This window comes from Camelus bactrianus, chromosome 19 (assembly GCF_048773025.1).
Source record: "Camelus bactrianus isolate YW-2024 breed Bactrian camel chromosome 19, ASM4877302v1, whole genome shotgun sequence".
NCBI classification, from domain to species: domain Eukaryota; kingdom Metazoa; phylum Chordata; class Mammalia; order Artiodactyla; family Camelidae; genus Camelus; species Camelus bactrianus.
The window spans coordinates 33,135,364-33,148,194 of record NC_133557.1 but is presented as its reverse complement, the minus strand read 5'-3'; the positions used below and the strand labels follow the sequence as shown (position 1 = coordinate 33,148,194).

At 62.4% G+C, this 12,831-nt stretch overlaps 2 protein-coding genes across 14 annotated transcripts; both read left to right on the top strand.

Moving 5' to 3' along the window:
- The first annotated feature begins 737 nt into the window (after nucleotides 1-737).
- LKAAEAR1 (LKAAEAR motif containing 1) lies at nucleotides 738-2,553 on the top strand. The gene is made up of 3 exons (XM_074346911.1): nucleotides 738-2,113; nucleotides 2,229-2,351; nucleotides 2,426-2,553. The coding sequence occupies exons 1-3, from the start codon at nucleotides 1,688-1,690 to the stop codon at nucleotides 2,483-2,485; spliced, it is 609 nt and encodes a 202-aa protein (XP_074203012.1). The 5' UTR covers nucleotides 738-1,687; the 3' UTR covers nucleotides 2,486-2,553.
- A 3,522-nt stretch (nucleotides 2,554-6,075) lies between these two features.
- RGS19 (regulator of G protein signaling 19) lies at nucleotides 6,076-12,175 on the top strand. 13 transcript variants are annotated; one of them, XM_074347710.1, is made up of 9 exons: nucleotides 6,165-6,229; nucleotides 6,728-6,808; nucleotides 8,433-8,601; nucleotides 8,798-8,875; nucleotides 9,300-9,394; nucleotides 9,590-9,711; nucleotides 10,868-10,942; nucleotides 11,041-11,275; nucleotides 11,352-12,175. In XM_074347710.1, the coding sequence occupies exons 5-9, from the start codon at nucleotides 9,365-9,367 to the stop codon at nucleotides 11,541-11,543; spliced, it is 654 nt and encodes a 217-aa protein (XP_074203811.1). In that variant the 5' UTR covers nucleotides 6,165-6,229; nucleotides 6,728-6,808; nucleotides 8,433-8,601; nucleotides 8,798-8,875; nucleotides 9,300-9,364; the 3' UTR covers nucleotides 11,544-12,175. The 13 variants fall into 13 exon arrangements, with proteins under 13 accessions (XP_074203809.1, XP_074203817.1, XP_074203814.1 ...); XM_074347705.1 differs by having other exon boundaries at nucleotides 6,207-6,229; nucleotides 6,448-6,808; XM_074347712.1 differs by lacking the exon at nucleotides 6,728-6,808 and having other exon boundaries at nucleotides 6,108-6,229.
- Nucleotides 12,176-12,831: the final 656 nt, after the last annotated feature.

Genomic DNA, 12,831 nt, shown 5'->3' with positions numbered 1-12,831 from the left:
AGGGGAGTGGAACGTATGTACTGTGGGAGCCACCAGTACATGAATAATTCAATGCACTCAATGCACTAATGCTGGCCTACCATAAACTGTGGAATCAGTACATGAATTAACGAATCTAGAGTACAGTGACAAATGCATGAACAAATTAAAGAATTAACTAAGTGAATCCGTTATAAAATATTACAGCTAACTAACAAATGCACAAGTCAATTACAGAAATCTAGGACCCAATACCCAGAGACTTAGGGCTCATCAAAACCCAAGTCTGGTCTTGCACCACCCCTGGGACTCCAAACTGGCCCCAGAAGAGGTGAAGCGTCCTGAGTTCCGCTGTGGGAGGCCTCTTGGCCATGCAGAGGGGAAAGGGGCTCACTCATGAAGGTCTCCTCACGATTGTGCCCCCTGACTCCAAAACTAGCCCCCAAAGACCTCTCCAGCCAGGAAGCTGGGCCCACAGAAGAGTGCATTTAGGCCTCCCCAGAAAGGGAAAAAGCATACCGGGCTGTAAGTTGTTGGTCACCTCCTTCCCAGTCCTTGACAGCCTGGGATGCCCCTGGCAGGACATATGGCCTGGGACTTCTGGGCACAGCTCTGCCCATGTACCTCCGGAGGGGTTGCCCCACCCCGGCCGGCTTGGGGGAGGGGCAGGCTTCCTGGTTGCCCAGCAACCACATCAACAAGCCCCAGAGAGTCCCAGCTGAGTTGGAGGTTCAGACCCAGCAAGGAAGAAGGTAGGAAGGGTGTGCAGAAGGCAGGTGAGGGCCGGGCCCTTGGACCACTGCAGCCAAGGATGAGGCAGGGGAGGGAGTGGATGCTACCAGACACCCAGACTGTGGCTCTGCCTGTCCCACAGTGGGCCAGGACTCAGCCCAGGGTCTGGGGTCAGGGATACTGTGGGAAAGGGGCCAGGAGAGGGAAAGAGCCCTGCAGGACTGAATTAGGACTTCTAGGGCAGTTTCCCTTTCCACCTCGTGGGCCCTATTCCCCTCTATCACCTCCTCCCTGGGCTCCCCTCTCCCTTACTCAATCTAGTCCCAGCAGGGACAGGCTAGGAGGAGGACGTCTCCCCTGTAGCAAGCCAGCTGTCCATTTGGCTCTGAGCTTCCCCCACACACACGTGAGACCTCCCACAGACATACAAACTGACCCCCCACACACACACACACACCCCTCCCAGAAAAGCATGAGTTCTCTGCCCAAGATATAATGAAGGCCCACCCGTTCCATCTCCAGCCCCTCACATCAAGACAGAGAGGCCTGGGGCCAATGCAGACCTGGGGGACTGAACACAGCGAGGGTCCCAGCATCGTGGGGAATTGTCCACCAAGCCTCACCCAGGGCAGTCTCAGCAGTCTCCACCCCTGGGTAGTGCTTGAGGTCAGCTCAGGGGTCTCAGCATTTTCTCAGTGGACAGAGAAACAGCTGGTGGGCAGGAAGGGAATTTCCAGAAAGGGAGTGGATCAGAAAGTTCTAGCTGACAGCAGGAGTGAGCAGGGAAGCTGAGTTGACCAGGACGTGTGCTAGGCTTGGGCAAAGGTGCAGAGGCCAGAGGTGCGGGGCCTAAGGCGGGCGGCAGGGAGTCCAGAGGGGCCAGAGCTGGAAGCCCGCGGTGGGGCCAGGTCAGGCCAAAGGAGCGGGCACAACGGACACCGCTCGGGCACCAACAGACATCCCCTTCCCTCGGAGAATGCAACCAACGCTGGCGCCGCCGCAGCAGCCGCGGGAGAAGGAGGCCGGGCCTAGGGGCCCGCGGGGGCGAGCGGGAAAGGGCGCGCAGGGCGCAGGGGCCGGTGAGAAGCGCGCCAAAGGGGCGGCCGCGGCGGAGCCCCCCAGGCCGGGCTGGGCCTTGACGCTGGAGGGGCTGGCTGCCATGGGCCCCGGGCAACGCCACAGCCACCTGCTCTTCGGCGACCTGCTTGAGGACGTGGGCGCGGCCGCTTCCGTCTTCCCGTGCGACTCGTTGGAGCTGGGGTACCGCATGCCTGACCCGCGCGCGTGGACGCAGCCCCTCGAGCGGCCGGCGGAGCGCCAGGACCGGCTCCTCGGCGTCCTCAAAGCAGCCGAGGCCCGAGGACGAGTCCGCGCCTTACGACTGCGCTACGCCCGCATGCGGGTGAGGCTCCGGGCGGGCAGGAGGGGTCGCGACCCGGCTTGGGGCTCTGCCACGTAGCACTGGCTCTGAAACATCTCTCCCCCCTCCCCCCACGCCCCAACCCCGGGACCCGCAGGCCGAGGAAATCTCGCTCCTCATCCTGCGGCAGAAGTCCGCGCGCGCCGCCATCCGGCTGGAGCTGTTCCTGCCGCGGCAGCTGAAGCCCACGCGAATCCCGGATCCCCTGGACCGTCAAGAGGTGCCCGCAGGCAGGGGAGGGGGCCCGCCCGCCCGCCTCCCCGCACGTCGTGCCCCAGCCCCTCTTCCCTGCAGCGGAGGCGCGTGGAGACCATCCTGGAGGAGACAGTCGACGGCACCATCTTCCCACGTTGACGGATATCCCGAAGTGCCCGGCCGGCCGCTCCCCACCGTCGGACATAAAGTTCTCACTTTCCAAGCCCCTTCTGGTCTCTCCGCTTCCCTCTCTAGGTCCCCTGGGAGGGAAGTGGGGAAGTGTGGAGGCCGCCTCTCCCACATGCGAGTCACTGACATCGGGGTACACAGCATGCTGCTCCTCCAACAAAGTAGGAAGGTGCAAGTTGGCATATGTCAGGTTAACAGGGGGCAGGGACACTCCTAATCCCCCAGATCCCATGCTACTCCCATCACGTAACCTGGTGCCCTGTGAATCCATGGGGGCCCCTAGTCTGGTTGTGACAGGAGCAAGAGCCTGGGCTGGCAATAGTCACGCCCCAAGAAGAGCGAGCAGCCTCGGAGAGAGTGGTACCCAAATAGGACCATAGACAGCAGGTCATTCCATCAGGGGGTCAGAGAGGAAGGTGATACTCTGGGCAGAAGAGTGACTGCAGAAGCCCAAGCTGGCCTTTGGCAAGTCAGCCATGCCTAGGAGGTCCACCAGAGGATGGAGAGACTGGAGAAGGGGAGCCCCTCAGACAGGCCCCTGCCACCCAGACAGAAACCCTCTGGTTTTCCTTTCCATCCTGATTGTCCTCCTTTGCCCCTTAGCAGACTACACACACACACACACACACACACACACACGACAGGAGAGACACTGCCCCTGTCCCATTCTGACAGACCCACGTCCTGCCAACCCTCTGGACTCTGAAGAGCCTCCCGAGTTTCAGACAGATCTCCCCTTTGAGAACTTACTATTCTCCCCAACTTCTTCTGGCCACCTCTCCCTTTTCCTCCCTCCCGGCCCATCTACCAGGCTGCAGAGGTGGGGGTCTCAGACAAGGCACTCCCCTGCGAGGAGGCTCCTGCAGCGTCACTGCCCAAAGCAGAGAACTGATCCCAGAGGGGTGTGTCCTCTACCAGTAGAGGTCAGAGCTAGGGTCCAGCAAGGAATCCTCAGGATCAGGCTCAGGCTCTGGATGGGGACCTGGGCCCTCTGTGTCCTCAGCAAGCTCCTCCCCCACACAAGACCCTTCGCCCCTTCTGGGCCATTGCACCCTTGGCTTTGATCCACACCCAGGATCTGGAGCTGGAGTCTGGGGCAGTTCCAGGAGGGAGGGGAGGCTCTCGATGGTGGTCGGAGGTTCAGGCAGGGAGAGGAGACAAGGAACAGGGGGAGAGAAGGTGGCTGTGGCCTGGGACAGAGGGACAGGGAAAGGGAGGCAGTGCCTCTGTCCAGGAGCGGCAGCACATAAACCGTGACAAGCACAGGATGACAGCCAGCCCTGGCTCCCTGGTTAAGCTCATGTGACTTGAACCCCAGCATTCTGTCTCTTGGGGACGTACTGAGTGCTAGGATGATTTCATCCGTTTAGTAAAAGCACATTTCATTTCATCACTTCTCTGAGCTACCATTTCTTTATCTTTAAAAAGGAAGTCTCAATGGTCTCACTTGGTGCCACGGCCCCACACAGTGAGAACTCCATGGGGGATGGTGTCACTCTGCATCAGGCAGACACGTGAGGACAGAGGGTGAGACAGGCACACATAGCCCTGAGGAAGCCAGCAGGACGGTGGCCTCACAGATATCTCTGCACCGGGTGTGGGGCTGGCACACAGGGCATCCTTTGGTCCCCACCCAGGGAGGGGTCCTAGATCTGCTGAGAAGGCCTGGGAAAGTAGCCAGGGACATATCTGCAGGGGCTGGAGGAGGCTTCTACTACGGGAGAGCAATGCATTGGGCCACCGCCCAGTGCACTGGGGGCTGTGAGGAATCAGGTAGGTCCCTGTGGCCCAGAGCTCATGCTCTGGACAGAGGACCCTGGGTTCAAACCCCAGCTCCAGCATTACCTGCTGCATAGCCTTGAATGAGTCCCTGCCCAGTCCCCTTGTTCCTCCCGTGGAATATGGGAGAGACTCCCCAGAGGAGGTGCAAAAGACTCAGGAGGGCGAGGCAAGGGGAATAGAGAGGCCCAAGTGGCCCGAGGATGTGGGAGAATGGCCAGAGCAAGGACAGGGTATGGAAGGCGGGGAGGGAGGGAGTATAGAGTGGCCCAAGGAGGGAGAGAATTGTGCTGACCCCCACCCACATCCAGCTGCCACACACAATTCTCAGGAGGTGGATGGAGATGCCACATCGCACACCATGGGATCAGCATGGCTCTGAGACCTTGACGAAGTTGTATGACCTACGCCCCACGCCCCAGGACTGTTATCTTCAGCTAAATAAGAAGCAGCCACCTCCTTTCTGGGCAGGTTTCCCGCATCTGTCCTGTCCTGGCCAGCCTGTCAACATGGCGGCCCGACAGGTCTCTCATCATGTCACCCGGCCCCCTGGGCACCCTGGCTTCCAGGGGCCCCCCAACTCCCTGAACTTGCCCTTCGCTCTCCTGCAGCCTGGCCTCCACCCCCTAGGCCCCTGTCCTGCTGCCCTGCTGGCTCCAGCTCTGTGCTTAACACCTCCCACCTCTCCCTCCTCGCTCTCTGGTTCTCCGTAGCCCTCCTCAACTCTCACCCAGTCTACAAGTCCACTTCATCTGCTCCAGGGCTGCTGTGTCCTGTCACTGCTACGTCCCACCGCCTGGCACACGGGGGACACCTGGATATTTACAAGATGAACGAAGAGTTTGTATAAATCCTTCACTTCCCTTCATTCCCCCAAGAGCTCTGAAAAACGTGAGCACACACAACCCGTGTGACTGGAAGGCATTTTGTGAGCAGGACCCAGGCACTGAGGGCCGACAGGGCTGAGTGCCTGCACTGGGGACAGCAGCTACACATGGTCCAAGGCCCGGGGGACTCAGACACTCTGCAGACCACTTCCAGAGCAGGGTCAGGGCCGCCCAGACAATGGCCCAAAGCATGCTGGGATAAGGAATTTAACTCACAGCTGTACAGCGTAGTAAAATCTGGGGAGAGTTGGCCATAGAGAAGGGACAGGCATTCGTGGCAAAGGGGAGGGTGTGACTTTGAACTTTAGAACATCTTGGGGCAAGTAGAGGGGTTGAAAGGGACTCAGCCAGGCTCCACGCACAGGGACATTTGGTGACCCCAGATATAAGAACTCAAATCCCCAGCATCCACTGGCACCGCAGCACAGGAACCCCCCTCATCGGGAAGGCTCCTACAGCATGGTGAGAGCGCGCTTTTAACCCCATTTTACAGGTGAGGACACCCAGGGTCAGAAAGGCTAGGGCTGGGCCGCGAATGACCACCAGGCAGCCCTTTCCAGAGGTCTCTCCCTTCTTCGAGAGGGGTAGGCAAGCAGCCTATGGGGACGCTGGAGTCTCGCGGACGCCCCACCGTAAAGGCAAAGCTGAAATGGCCCCAGGCTGAGCACAGCTGGGGGCATGGCCACACCCCCATCTACCACGGTACCAGCTCAGGCCGCCCAGGGGGCCAGAGGCCCCATTATTAGCACCTCAGCTCCACAGGCCCCCCTAAGAGGCGGTGGGCACCGAGGCGCCGCGCGGAACCGCGCAGGGCGATGGGGAGGGGGCGTGTGGGGCGCGGAGCCGACCGGGCGCGGGGCGGGGCGCGCCGGGCAGGGCGGGCCGGGCCGGGCGCCTCCCCGCGCGAGGAAGTCCCGGCCCCGCGCTTTGGGGAAGTGCGGCCGAGGCGCCTGCGCACTGCACCCTGCGCCCCCTCCCCGACGATCCGGTCGGACCTCGGAGCGCGCGGGCCGGCGGCTGCGCCGCGAGCGACTCAGGAGCGCGGCTGGTGAGTGCGCGCGCGCGGCGCCGAGGACGGCGGCCTGGTCCCTCCTGCCCCTGGCCCGGGGGCCGCGCGGGGCGGGAGCCTCGTAAACCGGCGCCGGGATCGGCACCCTAAGGACTCCCGCCGCGGGGTCCACGTGGACCCTGGGCCGCGGCGGGACAGAAGCCAGTCCCCGCGCGTGGGGGAGGGGGCGTTGCAACAGGGTTCCCCTTTTTCTGCAGCTTTAAGCCTGGGGAAGTGATTGCTCAAAGTGGGGGGGCCGGAAGAACCCAGGTTTCCGCGTCTCCCGCCCCCACCTCAGCCTGGTGGGGAGGGCCCTAGGCGGGACAGCGGGTCTGCCCCCGCCCCCACCCCGTTGGATCTGGCAGCCGCTCAGCACTGCGAGTCGCAGGGGAGGCGCTGCGCCCCCAGCCCAAGCCGATTGGGGGCTCCTGGCGCCAGCCTCGCTCTAGAACGTGCAGGAGGACCTCCTGCCGTCTGACCCGAGTCCTGCTGCTGCAGTGCACGCCCCTTCGGCAGAGCCAGGGTGGGGCCCAGAGCGAACCTGGCCCCTCCCGCCCCCACCTCGCCTTTGGGTCGCTGGTGAGTGGGTCGCGTGGGGAGTTCCTTGAGGTAGGGGTGGGAGCGTCAAGGCTGGAGGAAGGGACCCTGAAGAAGGAGGCAGACTTCTCCAGGCCAGACCCTACCAGCAGAGAGAGAGAGAGAGAGAGTGAGTTGGAGTGAGTTGCCACCACCATTGCAGAGGTGGGCTGGGGCGAGGGTCACCAGGGCTGGGAAGACCTGTCCTGCCTTGGAGGAGCCAGGCTGGGAGTCTCCCACTAGCCAAATGAGGGGGGCAGCAAATAGAAAAGGTACTGAGTCGGATGAGAAGAAAGGAATGGAGCCCCTCTGTCAACCTCCTTCCCAAAGGTTATGGCATTTTTTCCTGGGATTGTCACATATTCTTATTCTTTTTTTGGACTGGGCGGGCTCGGGGACGTTCTTTTTCCTTCTGTGGAGCAGAGCAGCAGCCGCTCCCGAGGGAGCCTCTGTCCCCAGAGGCCAGACTTGCCTCCTATCCAGCTTCTCCCATCCCAGACTTCAGGGCTGGGGAAGGGGAGGGAGTCCCCTGTCGAATGCCAGGATGAGAGGAAAGGAAACTTAATTCAGACCCTATACCTTCACCAGGAAGGAGAGCAGGTGCCCCCGGGGGCACAGGTGGCCCCAACCAGCCTGAGGAGGGTGCAAGGAGCTGGGTCCAGGGATGGGCGACCAGATCCAGGGCCTGTAACCAGGACAGAAGGGACTGCCTCCCCGCCCCAGACTTGGCCCCTAGCACCTCAGCACTGCGCACTCAGACAGGTCCCTCCTCCAATTCAGAGCTGAGTTGGAGAAGGCAGCCTTGAGGAGGTATAGTCTTCAGGGTGCTAGAGGGTGAGGGAGGGGATTGGGGCCCTGCCCCGACTCACAGTGGGTGGGGGTGCAGAGGAGGAAGAGCCGCTCTGCCTGGGGAAGTCACAGCCTGTCTGGGGTACAGCTGCCAGACCTCAGAGGTTGCCACACCCCTTCCTTTCCCTAGAAACTTGACCCCTGAGGGAAGGCATGCTGTGGGGCTACTGCTTCCCCCACCTGTTTGTTGGAAGCTGGTGGGACCCAGTTTGAGGGTCCCGCCACCACGATCTCAGGGGAAGCCAAGCAGGTGGTGAGGGGCCAAGGCCCCATGGGACCCTACACCTTGCCCCTAGATTCGGGTCAGGGCAGGGGCCTCTGGAGGCAGTGGTGCCCTCAGTGTGCATAACTCGGGCGGTCACCTCTGAGCACCACACCTGGCCAGGAGCTGGAACGCAGGCGCTGCCTAGCCTGGTGACTGCCTAGGGCATCCACCCTCCTCTCCTGCCATCAGAGACCACGAGAGGCCAATATGGACCGAACAGACATTCAAAGGCCAAAAGCAGAGGGATAGCGGGTCAGCAGGGAGAATGATAATTAAATGAGAAAATAAAGTGAAACCAAGTCGTGAATCTCTTGGCTGCCAGACCGGCAGCGGGTTTTCAGGAAGGCCCGTGCTGCAGACATGCAGGGGGGCGCCCCAGGCCCTGTGGGCCCTCACCTGGGCGGAGGAGGGCGCCGGCAGAGGCGAAGGTGGGGAGGTATTCAAAACTGCCTCCCGGACACTGATTGGCCGCCCCGCGCATCGCCCGCGCGCACTTGGTTCTGCGGGTTACAGGCCGGAGCTGCTCAGCCGGCTGGGACTTCGGCGTCCCCCATACCCCTGCACCACTGGGAAGGTGCGCTCAGACGGCAAGCAGAAGGGACCCAGCGGCTCAGACCTGGGAGCAGGACGCACCCCCGCCCCCGCTGCCGCCTGCTTCCCCGCCTGGCGCGCCCGCCCTGCGGTGAGGCCTCGGGCCCGCAGTGGTTTCCGCAGCCTGGTGGGGGGAGGGGGGAGGGAGGCCGGGAGACCCTGGGCGCGGTAGGATGCCAGCCAAGGGTAGGGGTACCAAGGGAGGAGTCTGGGACTAAGAAGCCAGCAGTCCCTGGCAGCTCCTGGTCCTCCTCACCCATGCCCTGTTCCACTTCCCACCCCCTCAGGACATCCCGCCCCACATCCTAGTCAAATCCTCCATGCTGCAGGCCTAGGCCGCTGCCCTGCTGAGTCCCCATGAGCAGGTGGGAATTCTCTGGGGCCAGCAGGCCAATCTGGCCTCCTGGTCAGGGGCAGCCCTACCCACAGAAAACCTGGGATGGAGGAAGCTGGGTTAGGGGGTGTCTAAAGGTCTGACCATCACCCGTGCACCAACCTGACAGCCCCAGACTCTTGCAGGCCCCCTGCCCCCTTGGGAGGGGCCAGGAGCCGGAAACCAAGAAAGAGGAACCCAGGCTTCCGGCTTCCCAGGGACTGAGCAGATGGGGGTGTCCCAGAACCTCCTACAGAGATCTTGTCTGGGGCCCCCTCCTTCCTGACCCTGCACCCCCTCACAGCCCTGGTGTAGGCTGGGGTGGGGGGTTGGAGCCTGGGCAGAGTGGTCTGGAGGTGGGGGGCTGGCAGGGGCCGGTGTCCAGTTCTCAGTGAGAACCCACGCTCTCTTCTCAGACCCCCAGGCTGTGGTGAGGGTCCTGGAGCAGGCACCACGGAGCCCCAAAGACCTCCTCCCATCCATGCCCACCCCGCATGAGGCTGAGAAGCAGGTGCGCCCCCTCTGCCCCCTTGGAGGAACTTGGAGGGGGCATGACAGGGAGTTGGGAGATCCTCAAACACCTGGGAGGCCAGAAGGCCATGCCCCTGGGAACGAGCGTCGCCACCAGCGGGCAGTCTGGTGGGGAGAGGCGTGTGGTTCCGACAGATTCTGGCCTGGAGGCTGAGGCAGCCCCATCTTCCCCCAGCACATAGGACCAGAGGAGGCGGACCAGCCCCCCTCAATGTCCAGTCATGATGCGGCCCCCCCGGCTCCCCCAAGACGCAACCCTTGCTGCTTGTGCTGGTGCTGCTGCTGCAGCTGCTCCTGGTACGTGGGCCTGGGGATGCATGCGGTGCCTGGTGGGGAGGGGTGGGCTGAGCAGACCTGGGACCCAGGATCCCACTTCCCAGCCCCTCAAGTGGCTTTTGAGGTGTCACCTGCAGGTAGGACACCCTGCCACCCACAGCATTCATCCAGCATCCTGGTGACCAGCAGCCCGTGCCCAGGCCCCTGTGTGTGTGTGACTTTCATGCCTGGTGTGTTCAAGGATGTGTCCACGTGCAGGCACCTGGCCAGCACATGTGTGCGCGCGTGTGCGCGTGTGCGCACGCAGCATAAGCCAGCCCAGGCTGACTCTGGGAACCTACAGCAGGCGTAGACAGAAGGACGTCCTACAAACTGTGTCAGGTGGGGTCGCTTCTAGCAGAGATGTGGCCCTGGGACAGTACAGGTGGTGGGCATGGGGTGTCTAGGGGGTAACTGGTTTCTAGGCATGTCGGGAACCTGTGGGTTTTTGGTTCATTGTGGAGGCCTGGCTCTTTTCAGGCTTCCAGCCTTTGCTGTTGAGCAGACAGCGCTGAGGGGCCCCAAAGAGGGGGTCAGCTGACCAGCGAGCAACCGAGGCCTGAGCCCAGGCCTAAAACAGGAGAGGGGTGGCCTGGGGTACAGCCGGGAGGCTGTGAAGAGTCAGGACTCATTGAGAGTTTAGCTGTGGGCAGTATGAGGTCTGGCAGGCAGTAGGGTAGGGACAGAGTTCTGTCTGGACCTTTGGGTTTGAGTTGTCTATTAGCCATCCTAGTGGCCCTGGAGAGAGGTCCGGCTGGAGGTATGGATTTGGGAGCCCACAATGATGGGGTACTAGAAGCCAAGGGAGTGAGAAGGGCCCCTAGGAAGAGTCAGGGGTCAGACACAGGCTGGGGGCTTCCACTGCAGCAGCTGGGGTCTCTGGGAGAAAGCAGGGGGGTGCCGTGGCCAGGCCAGGGAGGGAGGGGCACATCAGGGCCCCGTGAAGTCCCAAAGGCGAGCAGGCAGTCGTGCTGCTGGCCGGGCCTTGGGCCCAGGGACCAGATGGGCTGGGAAAGCAGCAGACCCGAGGGCTGCCCACCTGCAGTGGGTTTACACGTGCTGGTGTTACTGTGTGCTGAACATCCTGCGTTCACACACGTGCAGAGGACGGCAGTGCCACCCTTCTCTCTGCCACCAGGAACGAAGAGCGGCGGCGAGCATGGCGGGCCTCGCGGGACAGCAGGCTACAGCCCCTCCCCAGCTGCGAAGCTTGGTGAGTGGCCCGGGGGTGCACGTCTGCCAGGGCGGGGAGGGGGCCAAACCGGGCTGAGGGGACCAGGCCTGACTTGGCCAGGTGGCGGCTGCCCGCAGCACCGCACCAAGCCCCGAGGAGGTGCAGAGTTGGGCCCGGTCCTTCGACAAGCTGATGCACAGCCCGGCTGGCCGCAGCGTGTTCCGGGAGTTCCTGCGCACGGAGTACAGCGAGGAGAACATGCTCTTCTGGTTGGCCTGCGAGGAGCTCAAGGCTGAGGCCAACCAGCACGTGGTGGATGAGAAGGCGCGGCTCATCTATGAGGACTACGTGTCCATCCTGTCCCCCAAGGAGGTGTGCTGCGCGGGGCCGGGGGCGGGGGCCTCGGCCTCCCAGACCCTCTGACCGCGGTGCCCTGTCCCACCCACAGGTGAGCCTGGACTCCCGGGTGCGGGAGGGCATCAACAAGAAGATGCAGGAGCCGTCGGCACACACGTTCGACGACGCACAACTGCAGATTTACACACTCATGCACCGAGACTCCTACCCCCGCTTCCTCAGCTCCCCTGCCTACCGTGCCCTGCTGCTCCGGGGGGGCTCCCCGTCTTCCAGCGAGGCCTAGGCTGCCCACTCTCGCAGCCCAGACTAGGGCCCTCTCCCGTGGGCAGAGACTTCTCACGAATGTCAGCAGGTGTCGGGCACACCTGCAGGGCCCAGCACCCCTGGGGCAGTCCCAGGTAGGAGCTCCAGGTGCAGGGCAGGGCAGAAGCCCCCTTCCCTGCCTAGGGGTCCTAGTGCCCCAAAGTCCTCCTGAGAGGCAGATGTGAGGGCCTCTGGGCCCTAGCGCCCCCTCCCACACCAGCCCCCACTGGCCGGCAGAGTGCTCCTGCTGGGGTCCCACGTGGTAAGAGGAGGCACCCTCCCTGGGAACACCCTGGACCCACAAACCTCACTGGGTCCTCCTCCCCAGGCAGTTGGGGGCCCCAAGAAATGCCCTGGTGGGGAAGAGAACCTCTGAACTGTCCAGTTCTCTGACATGAGACCTCCAGCTGGTGCCATCTGCACCCCAGGATCCCAGAACCAGAACCTCAGAACCAGGCTCAAGGGAGCAGGACCCAGTATCTCTTTTATGTGTTTTTAGAGTTTAAACCAGGAAACATGGTCCTCACTGTGTGTTTTATGAAAAAAAAAAGAAAACTGTTTTCATATTTAACTCCACCCCTCTCCCCCCTAAAATAGGATCTTATTATTGAAGATGCTTTTAAACCAAAGTCTCTCCTCTGTCCACGCTGTGGGGGGGTTAGAGGACGAGCTGTCCCAGACCCCCGGCAGGGGAGCAGCCCTGCTCAGGGAAGGGGCCTGGTCCCGCGTGCTCTGCCCCAGGCCCACCTGTCAGCAACGAGCCCAGAGGGCAGCTGTGCTCACCCCTTCCCACGCGAGGGCACCACAGCCTCTCAACACCAAGGCACCAAGGCTGATGATACAAGCAGCACTGGGCAGGCGATGGGTGGGCAGGGTATCAGAGGCTGGCCAGCTAGGGCAGGACACTGATGGGGGTGACGTCCCTGGGTGCCAGGCACTGTCACTTGTACCGTGCCTTGTACAGGCCACACAAGGCACACGCTTGCCGCCCTGACCCTTAATTTGAGGTCGGTGAAGCACTTCAAAGCTGCAACCAGGGCCCAGAGACTCTGGTCGGGAGTCCACCCCCATCCACACTGCCTCAACGAGCCAGGGAGGGGATCCTGAAGGGGCCCAGACTTGGCCTCCCACCCACAATCCCTGGACCCTGAGCTTCAGTGTAGGGGGAGGTCATGAGACCATGGGTCCTGTGTGTGCCCAGGGCCCTTCCCACATGAGCCTCACATGGGGCCTCCCAGGCCCTGCCTTACCAGGCCAAGTGACCCCTG

Bases quoted from the DNA above. Each gene is read 5' to 3' on its own strand.
- LKAAEAR1 (XM_074346911.1), top strand. From the start codon at position 1,688: ATGCAACCAACGCTGGCGCCGCCGCAGCAGCCGCGGGAGAAGGAGGCC. The intron at 2,114-2,228 runs GTGAGGCTCCGG...CGGGACCCGCAG, and splicing joins TGCGCTACGCCCGCATGCGG to GCCGAGGAAATCTCGCTCCT. The intron at 2,352-2,425 runs GTGCCCGCAGGC...TCTTCCCTGCAG, and splicing joins ATCCCCTGGACCGTCAAGAG to CGGAGGCGCGTGGAGACCAT.
- RGS19 (XM_074347708.1), top strand. From the start codon at position 9,365: ATGCCCACCCCGCATGAGGCTGAGAAGCAG. The intron at 9,712-10,867 runs GTACGTGGGCCT...CTCTGCCACCAG, and splicing joins TGCTGCTGCAGCTGCTCCTG to GAACGAAGAGCGGCGGCGAG. The intron at 10,943-11,040 runs GTGAGTGGCCCG...GGCTGCCCGCAG, and splicing joins CTCCCCAGCTGCGAAGCTTG to CACCGCACCAAGCCCCGAGG.